Source organism: Topomyia yanbarensis, chromosome 3, assembly GCF_030247195.1.
Source record: "Topomyia yanbarensis strain Yona2022 chromosome 3, ASM3024719v1, whole genome shotgun sequence".
Classification (NCBI taxonomy): domain Eukaryota; kingdom Metazoa; phylum Arthropoda; class Insecta; order Diptera; family Culicidae; genus Topomyia; species Topomyia yanbarensis.
In genome coordinates, this window is record NC_080672.1 from 331,038,058 (window position 1) to 331,051,834 (window position 13,777).

Consider the following 13,777-nt stretch of genomic DNA (forward strand, 5'->3'; position numbering starts at 1 on the left):
TGGTTCGGAATCCTGAATGGAACCAGTATGGATTCCAGCTCAAATGCAACAACCGATTCTGAAACCGATTGAGTCGGAATCGGTTGTTGCATTTGAGTTGGAAACCATACTAAGTCCATTCAGAAATCCGATCCGGTTCCGGGATGAGTTTAACTGGGGATTTGAACCTACATTTGTCGTATATTCATTTTCACTAATTTGAGTCTTTTAGAGTGTATGTATAATATATTTGATTCACGTAAAATAAAATGGCGCATGAATTTACAGGATGATTTAACTTTGTCTCGTCCTGAAGTACTGAATAGCTACAGTGGTAAATAATTCGTCGTTCGTGTAACCAACAGAACGAAATGCGAAAGCTAGGGTAATGTGCCTATTATGACAGTAGCACCTATTGTGAGTCTATTCAGCACCGCTTGGTTTCAAACCAAGCATATGTGATAATGACATTATCTATTTGGTTAAAGCAGGTGTGCAAAAAAAGCTCAAGTTGTATTCTTTGTTTGTTGTGCACATAATTATTTAGAACTACCCACTAAACCTAGGGGCAGATCACTTGTGATGCATTTTCAAAAATTAGCGAAATTCAATGCATTTCTTTGCATTACAATACAAATCCATAATGTAGTTTGCGTTGCGTGCAATGAATTTTGCGTTGCGTGTAAGATGTCAAAATCCTAAAAAACTTGCCCTAGTTTCAACAAAACGACGAACAAAATGGATCAGCGTAAGACGTTTGTTGAACAAACTTTTCTGCGTTGATCCGAAAATGGAAATGAAATGGATTTTTTTAAATTTGATGCAAATGTATTATACATTCCTAGAGTCATCTGCCCCTAGATCTAAACCCAACTTTTAATAAAAATAAAATGACCATCTTGAGATATCTACTAATTCTCATCTAATTATAATATATATATATATATATATATATATATATATATATATATATATATATATATATATATATATATATATATATATATATATATATATATATATATATATATATATATATATATATATATATATATATATATATATATATATATATATATATATATATATATATATATATATATATATATATATATATATATATATATATATATGTGTATATTTATCAAATCTCAACCGTTACAGAGTTATTGAACTTTTTGTGTAAAAAATCTATTTGTCTTAAAATACCTCTAACTCAAAAAGTCTACTTTGTATTTTAAATCTTTTAGTTCCATTCGAAAGGTGAGAAATTTTCCTATTGAATGGTGTCCTCATATCATTCAGTTAATTAGTTTTAATTACCTCTAAATTGTAAAGTAGTTAAAAGTTAGTGTTTTGAGGCGTTATTTTTTTCAAAACAATGAATTATGATTATAGCACTATCTATTATTCAAAACTAGGGTTTTAGGACGATTCATAATTTGTTCTTAAATATCATATTCCTATCTTTTCTCATTTTTTAGTAATTTCATTGCTAAACTTTTCCTGTGATTGACTTGCAAGTGTTTAAAAGATTATAGTCTAAAAAATATACTCTATATCGTTATTTACAAGGTTTCATTTGAAAGCTGAGAAAATTTTCTATCGATGTATGCACGAATATCTCTTAGTTAAGGGTACTAAATGACTTTTTACTATTGCTCATAATTAGCGTTTTTCGAGGAGTTTTGTAACTATTCTAATTAATAATCTACAAAATTAATCGTTACTATTGCTCATTCCCCTTAACATTCTCTATAACTTGTTATTTGACACTTTGTCCATATCTCTTTTCATTTCGCTGCTATTTTATAGTTAACACAGTATGATCTCACCACAAATGGGGGGGTTCGAAATCGTTGTTTTTGCATATGAAACGATGTGATAAAAATGATTTTGCATCGAAACAAAAAGAGGTAATTGTATGGAGTCAAAGAAAGAATTGTAGAACTTGTTGAGATGCATTATTTACATGGTAATAATGGTTATCCTTATTATTTACTATTTTAGGAAAATTAACGAAAATGCTAATAATAACACTAACTTTAAACTAATTTACTTCTAAAGGAATGCTGAATTCACTTAACATTAAAAAAAAAATAAAATAAAATTTAAAAAAAATAGAAAGTGAATAAAGTGTCGTAACCAAGATTCTAACAGTCCAAAATGAACTACCTTCTCTAGATGCACCTTGATCTTAATCACCCTGTTATAGGCAATTCATGTCTGTGTGAGTTGCAACATATCGGTAAATGAAAACCTTATTCGTATTCTATCTGGTAACGAGACCACACGGGTTTTACGAGACTGAGCGTGGAGAACAAAATTGTGTTTTCCTCCTATTTCGTTAAAAGTCGCAGCAATGCGCGATGGGTACTAGCTAGTCATTTATATAGTGAACTGAAACAGGACGCTTAGCAAAACTATGTGCTACGAGCAGATAATTACCATATTAAACATTGCACTGATACTTACCTCTATTTTATCTGGAGCAGCCATTTATGATTGATAAACTTTAAAAGCATCCATTAACGCTTGTAGGCCTAGTCTTATAATAGATTATTCAGACATACAGTGGTAACCATTATCGCCATATTTTTTCCGATACACTACCCCAATCAAAACAAACTTTTGCATACAACACATAAGGAATAATCAGCAGTGATGCCAAACTAATACATAAACTTGAAAATATATTGTGCTACAATTACAGGTATAAATTATCAATTATTTCAACTGATTGCTGATTGCAGAGATGTTTTTTTCACCTGGACATAAAATTCGGCTTGCAATGTTCGACGTGAAACTATTCATTACTGCTGTGAACAGTTGTTACCCTTCGCATGATTATTTTTTACGAGTGGGCGCTCTTCTTCTAACAGCTGATGAGGTTCTGACGTATTCGTGATGTTTGCGTTTGCTTTGATCGGTTGGAAAAGTGGAATGATTTGTTTTGCAAATCATGCGTTCGCGTCCACGATATGGACACCCACCTAGAATCGGCGCAAATGGAATATAAGAAATTGATCTTCAATCATGATTTCAGATTGGCATGCTCAGGAGACCATAATTCGATCGTTGAGGTGAGAATAGAACATTGATTTTCATTCATGCTGAAAATAGAGACATTTGTTCGAAAAAGCACTATACAGATGATTATGAAACAGTACACTGATTCTTTATTCTGCGAAAGGTTGTAGATAAGATAGCTTCATTTAAAAGTTGTTCGAAGAATAGTGCGGCTCTCTCCCTAATAGTCCCAAAACAGGCTCACTACCCTACATGTGCGATGCAACACCCAACTGCATATTATATCTCCAATTGAGACTTGGTTTGACAAAATCAGTTCAGTCATCACCGAAGAATCGAAAAGACTTTAATTGTGGAATATGCCAGCAAGCTGGGGCTTCCCAAATTGACGATAGTGGACAATATGGTCGGTGTTAAGTCAGACCGGACTAAGTCGCAAATCACCAAAAAATGAGATAATGATAGCAATGGGTAGAGAATTTCGTCAGCTCCATTCGACTTTTGCCAGATTTGAAATATGTAGCAATAAACAAGAATTATGGCAAAAATTAATTTCCATTTATAATGGAAAGGATGCTGCGATTCAAACTTTAAACTCGTTTTTCTCGAAATCAATATTTTGTCACTTAGTCCGGTCTGACTTAACACCGACCATATATTCTAAGAATGTTTGATCGGCAATCAGTGATCTACACCTGCGGATTGAAGTAATTGGATGACCATTTCGATAGATTTTCAGCCTCTGATGTATTACGATTGTAACGGTTTACATGATAAATTCCAGTGTGACCTCACTAACCAAGCTGTAACTCCGGAACCAAAAGCCAGAACCGAATGAAATTCAATAGCAGTGAATAAGATTGCTGTGTCTTTCATTTGAAATCAAGTATGAAAAAATCGTTCAGGAATTCGTTGGGAAATAGGTGTGATATTAGCTTAGGTACTTGGTAAGTTCGCCAGGGGCATCAATAATTCTCATAGGTGGCCGATGTGGTCAATGCTACTTTGATTGGTCATTAGTGATCTGGACACGCAAATCCAAGTAATGTTGCACACAGTTTAATATGTATTACATCATTCGGACTTCATGGTGTTACCAGTTTACATGGGATTTGCTGTGTGACCGCAGTCTTCAACCCGTAACCGGATGTCGGATCAAATAAAAATTCAATAGAAGCTTATGGGAATATTATACCATTTATTTGAAACAAAGTTTGTGTAAATCGGTTTAGCCATCTTTGATAAACTTTTATGAGTTTAAATGACAAACGTATGCCGCATCTGCTAAGATCCAAAGATTCCAGTAATCATAGATCTTATCTTAGCAATAAAAGCATCCAATCCCAACTGGATGGACACTAGTGACATCCTGATTACAGTTCATTGGCCATAGCAAACGCAAACGGACAGGACAGGGACTAGTTGGAAGGCAGTGGAGAACACGCCAGTTTCCCTGCCTCCAAAGAGTGAAAGTAACTCGTCAGGAGCCGGAAGACCAGATATGCCCAAGAGGCAGCAACGCAAGGACGCTCTTAATGCAGAAGAGAAAGAAACCACTCAACCGGAAGAACGCTGTAGTACCGTTGTAGGTCGGAAGGAGAAACTCGGGAAACAGCAAAAGCGGAATAAAGAAAGAAAAGTTTGGCAGAATAGGAAAGAAAGCCTCCAGCTCGTCAGATGGCGCCAAATGGAGAAACGGAGCTCATCAAAGTCAATGACGCGATGACGTATGCAGCGCTCCTCAAAAGGTCAGAGAGGATACGGAGCTGCGGAAGCGGCGGAAAATGTGGTAAGAACTATGCATACACAAAAAGGTGCAATACTCTTCGGGTTGAAGGAGGATCCCACCATTAACAGCTCGACTATGCACGAGATTATTGCCAAATTTCTGGGTGAAGAGGCAAAAATTAAAGCCTGGATGAGATCACTACAGAAGATGAGTTGAGATGTGTACTGAAGCAGCAGTGCAATCTCGGCGAGGCCCCCGTGATGATCCGGTTAAAGAAAGGGTATTGAGGAGCTCAGTCAATGATGATTCGTTTACAGGTAATTGCTGTTGCAGGGCCTGGAGGTAGGCAAAGTCAGAGTTGGAAGGCAAAGATGTCCATTGAGAGCCGTCCCTCGAGTGAATAAATAAATGGAGAAATTCGTAAAGTACATTTTACAGGGGCCGGCAAAAGCCCGGTTGGATCCAGGATGTGCTGCAAATGAGGGAAAACGGGCCATCCTGCGAGAGACTACACTGCCGAAGTGCATGCGTAATGGAGATAACCCAGATAAAACGAAGCTCTGCTGCAGCACAGAGAAGGATGAAAGGGGCCGTACACAAATGACGTAGCTTTTTTCGGCGATTTTTGACCCCTCCCTCCCCCCTCGTAGCATTTGCTCACAAAATTCTAACCTCCCTCTCGTAAATAACGTAGCATTTACCTACCCCCTCCCCCTCGACCCATGCAAAGCGCCCGGGTGATGAAAAAAAATTACATGTTTTTCAATTATTTTAAATACATTCAAAATGTTTGACGACTTTTACCAACATTTTCATTATAACAGCAAATTGCGAGCAAAATAAGCCCATTTCATCACAAATATAGTGTTGATAGTTTTGTTTTGAATTTTATATGTCAAGGGGAGCATAAAGAGAAGTTCTCTCAGTTCACAATCCTGCAGCTACCAATGATTCTAAGAAGCATACGTTCATCTAAATTACTAAATTTTGTTTGGTTGAATCCGAAGCGAAAATTTATTTCAGCTTCCAAACTAAGTCTACTAGTTAGCAACATTAACTAATTAATGTAGGAATTTAAATCCGCATATAAAATCTTTTCGTATTTTTGTGAACTTGTAATTCCGCCAATCGTAAAATTTACCGGAAAAACCGCATCAAAAGTAACTTGTTTGAATTTAAATTCTTTTCTCTTGGGAATGGAGGATCATTAAATTGTTTTCTCTAAACAATGGGTTTTAAACTTAATGCTACGTCGCACAACTTCTGACCCTACCCTCCCCCTCGTCACACTTCGTCACAAATTTGGTATACCCTCCCTACCCCCCAAAATGCTACGTCATTTATGCATGGCCCCAAAGTGGAAGACGAAAGCTTTCAACATAGACCTCTTCGTTGAGTCATTTCAGCCGGACGACGGGAACAATAATGTGGATGCGGCTGATCTAACAAGAAGGATTGTGATGGCTTGTGACGCCACAATGCCGCGAAAACTGGGGCCACGGAATAGATGGCGTCTTACTAGTGGAACGAGACGCTCAGTACGCTACACGCTGCTGGTCTCAGATTCAGAAGGCGGGCACAGATAAAAATATCGGAGCCAGATAGAGAGGAGCGCAAGACAGCGTTTCGGAAAGCTAGGGCCACTTTAAAACGGGATATCAAGCTTAGCAAGACAGATTGCCACAAAAAGCTGTGCAGAAAAGTAGACACCAATCCCTGGGGCGACACGTACCGAGTTGTGAGTCGAAGCGCCTGATATCAAAGAAAGCCACCGGTTCGGATGGAATAGTTCCTTAGGGCTCTACTCTCGGTCTAACTCTTTGGAATAGGATGTACGATGGGTTCTTGAGACTGCGGCTGCCCAGGAAAGAGAAAATAGTGGGTTTCGCGGACAATGTGCCACTAACGGTGATGGGTGAAATACTTGAAGAAGTGGAGGTGTCTGTGACGGAGACAATAGACGCGATCGAAAACTGGACGAATGAGGTGAAGGTGCAGATAGCTTATCTCAAGTCGGAGGTGTTGTTGGTCAACAACTGCAAAGCGGTTCAGAGTATGCAGATCGACGTCGGAGGGCACGTATTTGCATCGAAGCGGACACTGAAGCAATTGGGAGTGACAATCGACCACCGGTTGAACTTCAACAACCACGTCGACATACCGAACGTCGGCGGTCCGAGAAGCAGAATGTGACGTCTGCTATCTAGTGTTTCATCATCGGGTTCCCGCCTGGGGTTCGGCGCTGAAAACTAAGAGGAACCGCGAAAATATGGACAGTACGTTCCGGCTGATGGCCGCACAAGTCGCGAGCACGTAAAGAACAATATCTTCGGAGACAGTATGCGTTATCGTCGGGACGATCCTCATCTGCATCACCTTGACGGATGATATCGCGTACTACAATCGGAGAAACACCAGAAACGTGAGAAAGATGGTGAGAATCAATTCGAAGGTAACGCAGCAGCAGGAATGGGACAATACGGAGAAAGGAACGTGGGCCTACTAGCTCATCTCAAAGCTGTCGACGTGGGTCAATAGAAAGCAGGGAGAGATGAACTTCCACCTGACACAGCTCTTGTCGGGCCACGGCTACTTCAGGAAGTATCTTCATCGGTTCGGGCACGCAACGTTACCGTTGTGCCCGGAGTGTGAGAACGTCGAGGAGACACCGGAACATGTGGTCTTCGAATGTCCGAGGTTCGAAGCGACGCGTAAGGAGATCCTTGAAACGGGAGGACCGGACGTCAACCCGGATAATGTCATCTACAGAATGACAAGCGATGCAAACACGTGAAACTCGGTCGACAGAGTGGCGACTACCGGTTGGCCCGATAGAAATATAGCGAAAACCAAAGAAGAATCGAAATCGGGAAAGCCTCTTCCGGCGGTGAGCTTTCCGTCGGCGTAAGCTAGATTCACAGTCGGGGTCTAGACTGAGTAGACCGCGACGGGACATCACCAGACGCGAGACATCTGGGCACCAGCGAATCGAACGCACTGCTTCACCGGAATCGCCAAATTGAACTCGGCATGTGGCTGGTTGGCTCGGTTTCGGCAGAACTTCTCTCGCCATGTAACTCTCCGTCGGAGTGGGTTAGCTCCAACATCGGGGACCAGACCCAGTATTTCGTGGTTTTCGGGATCGAGAAATTCTTGTGAACTAGAAAAATTGGCCTGCAATATTTTTTAATTTGTTCATTGATATGAATGGTATCAATTTTAGTAAAATTTAGTCTTTTATGGAAGGATCCCAATATTTAAATTCTAACTTGTAACTTAAAAGAGTAGATTAATAAGCAGTAGCACTGATTTGTCTCTCAATATTACTGAACACATAGTCTTAAAGTGAACAGAAGACTTGAATGCAGTTTTATTAAAATTGAACTTATCATACAATTGAGTTGGTACCAAATTCTCGTGATACCTCATAACCGTTAAAAGTGGCAAGACGTCAAATCAAGAAAATAAGAGTCTAACCGTTTCTCCACATCTACAAATCGCCTGCCAGATAAGAAATGCTATGGAAAATTTTAACGTTCTCTTCTCTCGAAGATTCTCTGGAACCGTAAACTTCGGCTTGAGGCTGATTGATTTCCATCCATGGAGTAAGCCTCGACATAATTTTAGAGAAAGCGTACTTAAAGGTTTACGAGTTCGTTCGGTATAAATCGGCGTTAGTCGGTTACATGAACTGGTCAGCTGAAAATATATTAACAAAAAACCGAAATCAAAACAGCAGAGTCAGATACATTTAGTCGCATATGTCAGTAAGTGGCAATTGAACTCTGATACTAGTGCAAAGCAGACTGAATTGCGTGATTCACCACGATTAATCTTGCTTAAAATACATTTCCACCACTTATTTCATTCAACTATTATTCATACACAGTTATTAGGTAAGATTCGCATCACCAACAAGCATGTAGATCAGATAACAACTACGCTTATAAACTAGAACGAAAATCGTATGTTTCTGCAAATGTGCTCAACAGATCAACTGCAACTGTCAACCATGAAGAATATGTTGTCAAGCTTAACAACATTTGTTACCTTTCTGAGTCTTACCCTGTGTCAGCCTGACGATTTTCACGATGCCGCACCAACCGCCAGCAAAGAAGCATGTTTTGAGCATACCGAATTCCCTAACCCAAACGAATGCTGCACGCGACCGATTTGGGTTAATCGATACATGTTACGGGCTTGTCGTTTCACGACTTCTGAAACTGACAACTATCGGAAGGAGTTTGGATCGGTGAGTAGAAGGTGGTAAATCAATCGAACTACAATTATTATTTGACTGTGTTTGTTAGTGCTCAGCAAGCTGTGGACTGTACAAAATCAACGTAACTCTAGTGGACAATCAGGTGAACAGGGTACGCTTGTTTAAACCAGCTAACATAGAAACTGCTGATACCGACTGGCTGGAAAAGATAACTTCATCGTTACGATTGTGTAAATCCAAGATCACTTCCGTGATCGGTCGTCATGTCAGCGAAAATATGGAGATGAAAATGTGTGAACACGCGAAGGATGTTTTCGATGATTGTTTGAACTCACAGTTATTTCTGGTGAATCCTATAATTTGAAAGTCAAAGCGAGCGTTGATGACGGTAAAACAATTTTCAACATTCTAGCACTGCCCGATAAGGTCATGGATTCATAACGAGGGATGCGATATGGCGAAGTCTCATCTAATGGAAGATTGTCCTTACAAATCGCTGGGAGCGGTGGTCGCGAGTGAAAATCGAAGTGATCATGACCTAGAGGAGCTAGAGTTTGCGGAGGACTCTGCGCTGGAGGGCGAATAGTCCGAAGTAGCTTTGTGAAATGAAAATTTATCCGTTTATCAAAATATATTGTAATAATTTTTAATGCGATTTACAAGAGAACGTTCCTATACCTATTAGTGTCGGCGGGACCTTTTATGCCGCTCGGGGCCAAAATATAGTTTTGCCGTTCCTTTTAAAATAAATTTTCAAAAGGGTTCGATGTTGTCCCACCTATTCATATGAAACAAATATGTTAGTATTAGAAAATATCTGCCTAAGAATGAACTTTTTCACATTTTATTATCAATATTTTGTCAATAATATTTAGTAAAAAGCCGACACTTGTTCTTATCATTTTAAAATTGTATCTTTCTCTATGTTCTTACTTTCGCTTCATGCATAAGTTACACCATTTTTGTCTGGATGATTACTGTAAAATTGAATCTTTAAAGCTGCATTGTTCACATAATTTCGACTAATTAAGACCATCTCATATCTGTTAAACTTACCTGCTTTATTAAAAATTGTCTTGAATTGAAATATCTTAATGAAGAAAAGAATATGTAGGAAAAAAATAACCAACCAGGCCAGATTAAAAAAGCGGTGTTTTTCTTTGCCTTTTCTATCAATTTGGAATCAACTGAGTAAAATGCATTCCAATTTGACAAATCAAACCAGCCAGCAATGTTGCACATTAATTTCCACGAATAAGGTGAGGCTATGACTCCGTTCACATGTTCACTCCGCGATCATGGCCCTTAGGTTTAGTCACAGATGGTCGATTCGAAATGTGTGTAAACACCCGCCACTGAAATTCCCAATAAACCGAACATCTGATACTCGTTTGGTAAACGTTTGTAGGTGGCGCAGTAGTCGATGCAAATACGTGTAGCAAACAGTTGCGTAGATGGCAATCGTGAAACACTTATTTCCCACGTAAACCAATTTGAATGTTCACACATGTTTTTGAAGAAATTTTGTTCTAGCCGAAAAGTCTGTTATCTGTGAGAAAACCTTCCTACACGGTCGCCAGCACTCATATTCGACACTCTTTCCGTGTAAGTTCTCACAATGAAACAGCATGTCAAAAAATGGCGGACGAACATGGTCAGGCGATTTAAATACTTTGACGTTTGACTTAACTCGCCTTTGCTAATTGCCCCTAGTAACAAATGGAATTTGCGGATGCGATTTAAAGGCAATTTCAATACTTCGACGAATTTTCTGGCGGCTGAGCTTGGTTGATTTCTGCATTTTTCTAACATTGCGATTCGTGTTTGTCTTAAACTTAAAATTTTTTTTCGTGTGTTCTTACTTGTATTTTGTTTGTCAGTGCTCTTCATTTACACGCTCGTAAAAAGTTACTCAGATTCTGAGTACTTTTAACTCAGTTTTGAATGATGTTCGTAAACGTCAAAAATTGAGTTGTCATGTATAATATCTCTGAGTAACTCTGACTCTATTTTTGGGTATTACACAAGAAACCGTTTTGGAGTTACCAAACGGAAAAGCCGTTTCTCGCCAAGTTAAAAATTCCAAGCGTCATCCGCCATTTTCCATTAGTAGGTACACGCTCGTTTAGTTATCGCTCATCACTTTTTCACAAATAAAAATTTGTTCAAATATTTATAATAGTTGAAGCTAGAGTTGTAGTGTGTAAAATACATTTTAATTGAAAGAGTGGATTTGAACAACCAGCATGCAGAAGATTTCGGAAGAGGTGGATGCTGAAACTGCAATGAAGTTGCGAGGTAATATTCACGTTATATTATATATATATATATATATATATATATATATATATATATATATATATATATATATATATATATATATATATATATATATATATATATATATATATATATATATATATATATATATATATATATATATATATATATATATATATATATATATATATATATATATATATATATATATATATATATATATATATATATATATATATATATATATATATATATATATATATACTGGAAAAAAGTGTAAGGTTTCAGGTTTCTCATGCCATGTGCCAAATTGTGGGAAGATGATTCCTGGACACGTGGATGAATTGAAGGAACACTTCCGGTTGGTACACAATTTGAACACCAGCAAAGCAGCCGCTCAACCTTTCCTTTGTTCAGAATGTGGTTCACTGTACCAGAGGTTTAAGAGCTTGAAACGGCACATAGAGAGTGTTCATCCACTAATTACAGAAAATTCTACAAATATTTCATACGACCATGACGCTGTTGAACAAATTCAAAATAATCATCCGGAAAATATGCTCGTAGATGATGATTATCTGTTGAGAATAACGAATACTATATTCTTTAAAACGGCGCCGTCGTTGGATGAAATTACTAAGAAAATTAGTAAATTCGCCACAGATTTGCGAAAAGATGATTCCCGAGACAAAAATCAAAAAGTTCTTACAGGTTACCTCGAATCTTATAGAAGATTACGAGTGTTACATGTTGAATCTATTCAGAGAATTTTTGAAATCGAAGTCGATCCCATTAAACGATACCGACGCTTTGAAATTTATAAACGACGCATCTTTGGATGGAATTTTTGCAGACGTAGCTTCTCCAAAAGACAACCTAGCATATTTGTCTGGAGTTGCGGGTTGTGCTGTGCCAAACCCTAGGGAAGAAGTCTTGGGAAGAACTAGAATCACTAAAACTGTCCCCGCGATTACCAAACTAGGCAAAAGAAAAAGTGTACAAATAGTGAAAGACGTTGCTCACTATATTCCACTAACCAGCATTTTAGCACTGGTTATGAAGAATCCCGGAGCTCGCAAGATGATAGCAGAAGAAGCAGTGAATGACGATATCTTGTGCGGTTTCAAAGATGGTCAACGTTTCAAAACACACCCATTCCTGACACGGTTTCCCGATGCATTACGACTCTCGCTTCATCTGGACGATGTCGAATATCTGAACCCTTTGGGATCACGCAAATAAAAAAAAAAACTTACCAATTTCAGTGTTAAAATTGAGAATCTCCACCCCGCAATTAATTCATCCTCCAACAGGATATATCTAACGCTTACAGTTCGCTCAAGAGATGTAAAAAAATATGGCTACAATAACGTTATGAAACCGCTGATTCAAGATTTGCGTGAGCTTGAATCAGATGATGGTGTTGTAGTACAATATGGGAGTGAAAAGTTTACGATGAGGGCAGTTCTAGTGCATGTTTTGGGGGGCACGCTGGCAATTCATGAAATTTTCGAGTTAATGGGGCCCCAATCAAGTCTATTCTGTAGAATGTGCTATGCGACGCGTACTGCACTTCATTGTGGAAACATTGGTGATACCTTCCCTCATCGCACTGAAGAAAGCATACAAGGTGATTTAAATGCTCTTCAAAGCGGAACTAAAACACCTTCACAATGCGGAATCATTCGAAAATCAGCACTGAATGAAGTTAAATATTTCAACATAGCGGAAAATAACACGTTTGATCCAATGCATGATCTTTTGGAAGGCGTCGTCATGGTCGTAATCAAATGTGTTTTGAACGAAGCTGTAAATATCCATAAAGTGATAACGATTAGTCAAGTCAACCAAATTATACAGCATTACGAATACGGTATAACTGAATCGGCTGATAAACCTACCGCTAATTTTACTTGCGAGAAGTTAAAAGCACGTGGACATGCTATTCCTCAGTCAGCTTCGCAATGTTGGCTTCTCCTTCGAGCATTCCCTTTTATGTTCAACCAGATTCTCGGATTTAATTCAAATTTATCATCATTGCTTAGAGCTCTCATGAAAATAACTTATTATAGTTTCTCCAATAAGCTAACATTGAATCAGATTAACGATCTGGAAAACGAAATCGAATGTTTTTACAAGTTGTTCAAATCCTGCTTCCCTGCCATCAACCCTACCAATAAATTCCATCACATCTCTCATTATCCCTACATAATTCGTCAGGATGGGCCAGTTGTTAATCATAGTTGCTTACGCTTCGAAGCGAAATTCAAGGAGTCGAAATCCCAAGCGAAGACATGCAACAATTTCATCAATTTAACAAACAGCTTTGCTAAGCGCCTGAATCTAGCACAGATAACCACTATTCTTGACCATTCATACGAAATTGGTACGGTAGATATCGTTTCGTCAAAGCACATACACAAAAAATCTCTAAGTAATTTACTCCTGATCCGGGATCTACCAGATTCAATCAAATATATAAACCATATGAAAATAAATAACACAAGCTTTCGGCCGGGACTGATAGCGAAATACCA

At 38.3% G+C, this 13,777-nt stretch overlaps 1 protein-coding gene across 1 annotated transcript; it reads left to right on the forward strand.

Moving 5' to 3' along the window:
- Nucleotides 1-8,736: 8,736 nt before the first annotated feature.
- On the forward strand, nt 8,737-9,546 carry LOC131688111 (uncharacterized). Its single transcript, XM_058972263.1, has 3 exons — nt 8,737-8,990; nt 9,049-9,306; nt 9,373-9,546. The coding sequence occupies exons 1-3, from the start codon at nt 8,751-8,753 to the stop codon at nt 9,544-9,546; spliced, it is 672 nt and encodes a 223-aa protein (XP_058828246.1). The 5' UTR covers nt 8,737-8,750.
- The last annotated feature ends 4,231 nt before the right edge of the window (nt 9,547-13,777 follow it).

Excerpts from the sequence above, each read along its gene's own strand:
- LOC131688111 (XM_058972263.1), top strand. The coding sequence starts at position 8,751 with ATGAAGAATATGTTGTCAAGCTTAACAACATTTGTTACCTTTCTGAGT. Across the intron at positions 8,991-9,048 it reads ATCGGAAGGAGTTTGGATCG|TGCTCAGCAAGCTGTGGACT; the intron begins GTGAGTAGAAGG and ends TGTGTTTGTTAG. Across the intron at positions 9,307-9,372 it reads TGAACTCACAGTTATTTCTG|CACTGCCCGATAAGGTCATG; the intron begins GTGAATCCTATA and ends TCAACATTCTAG.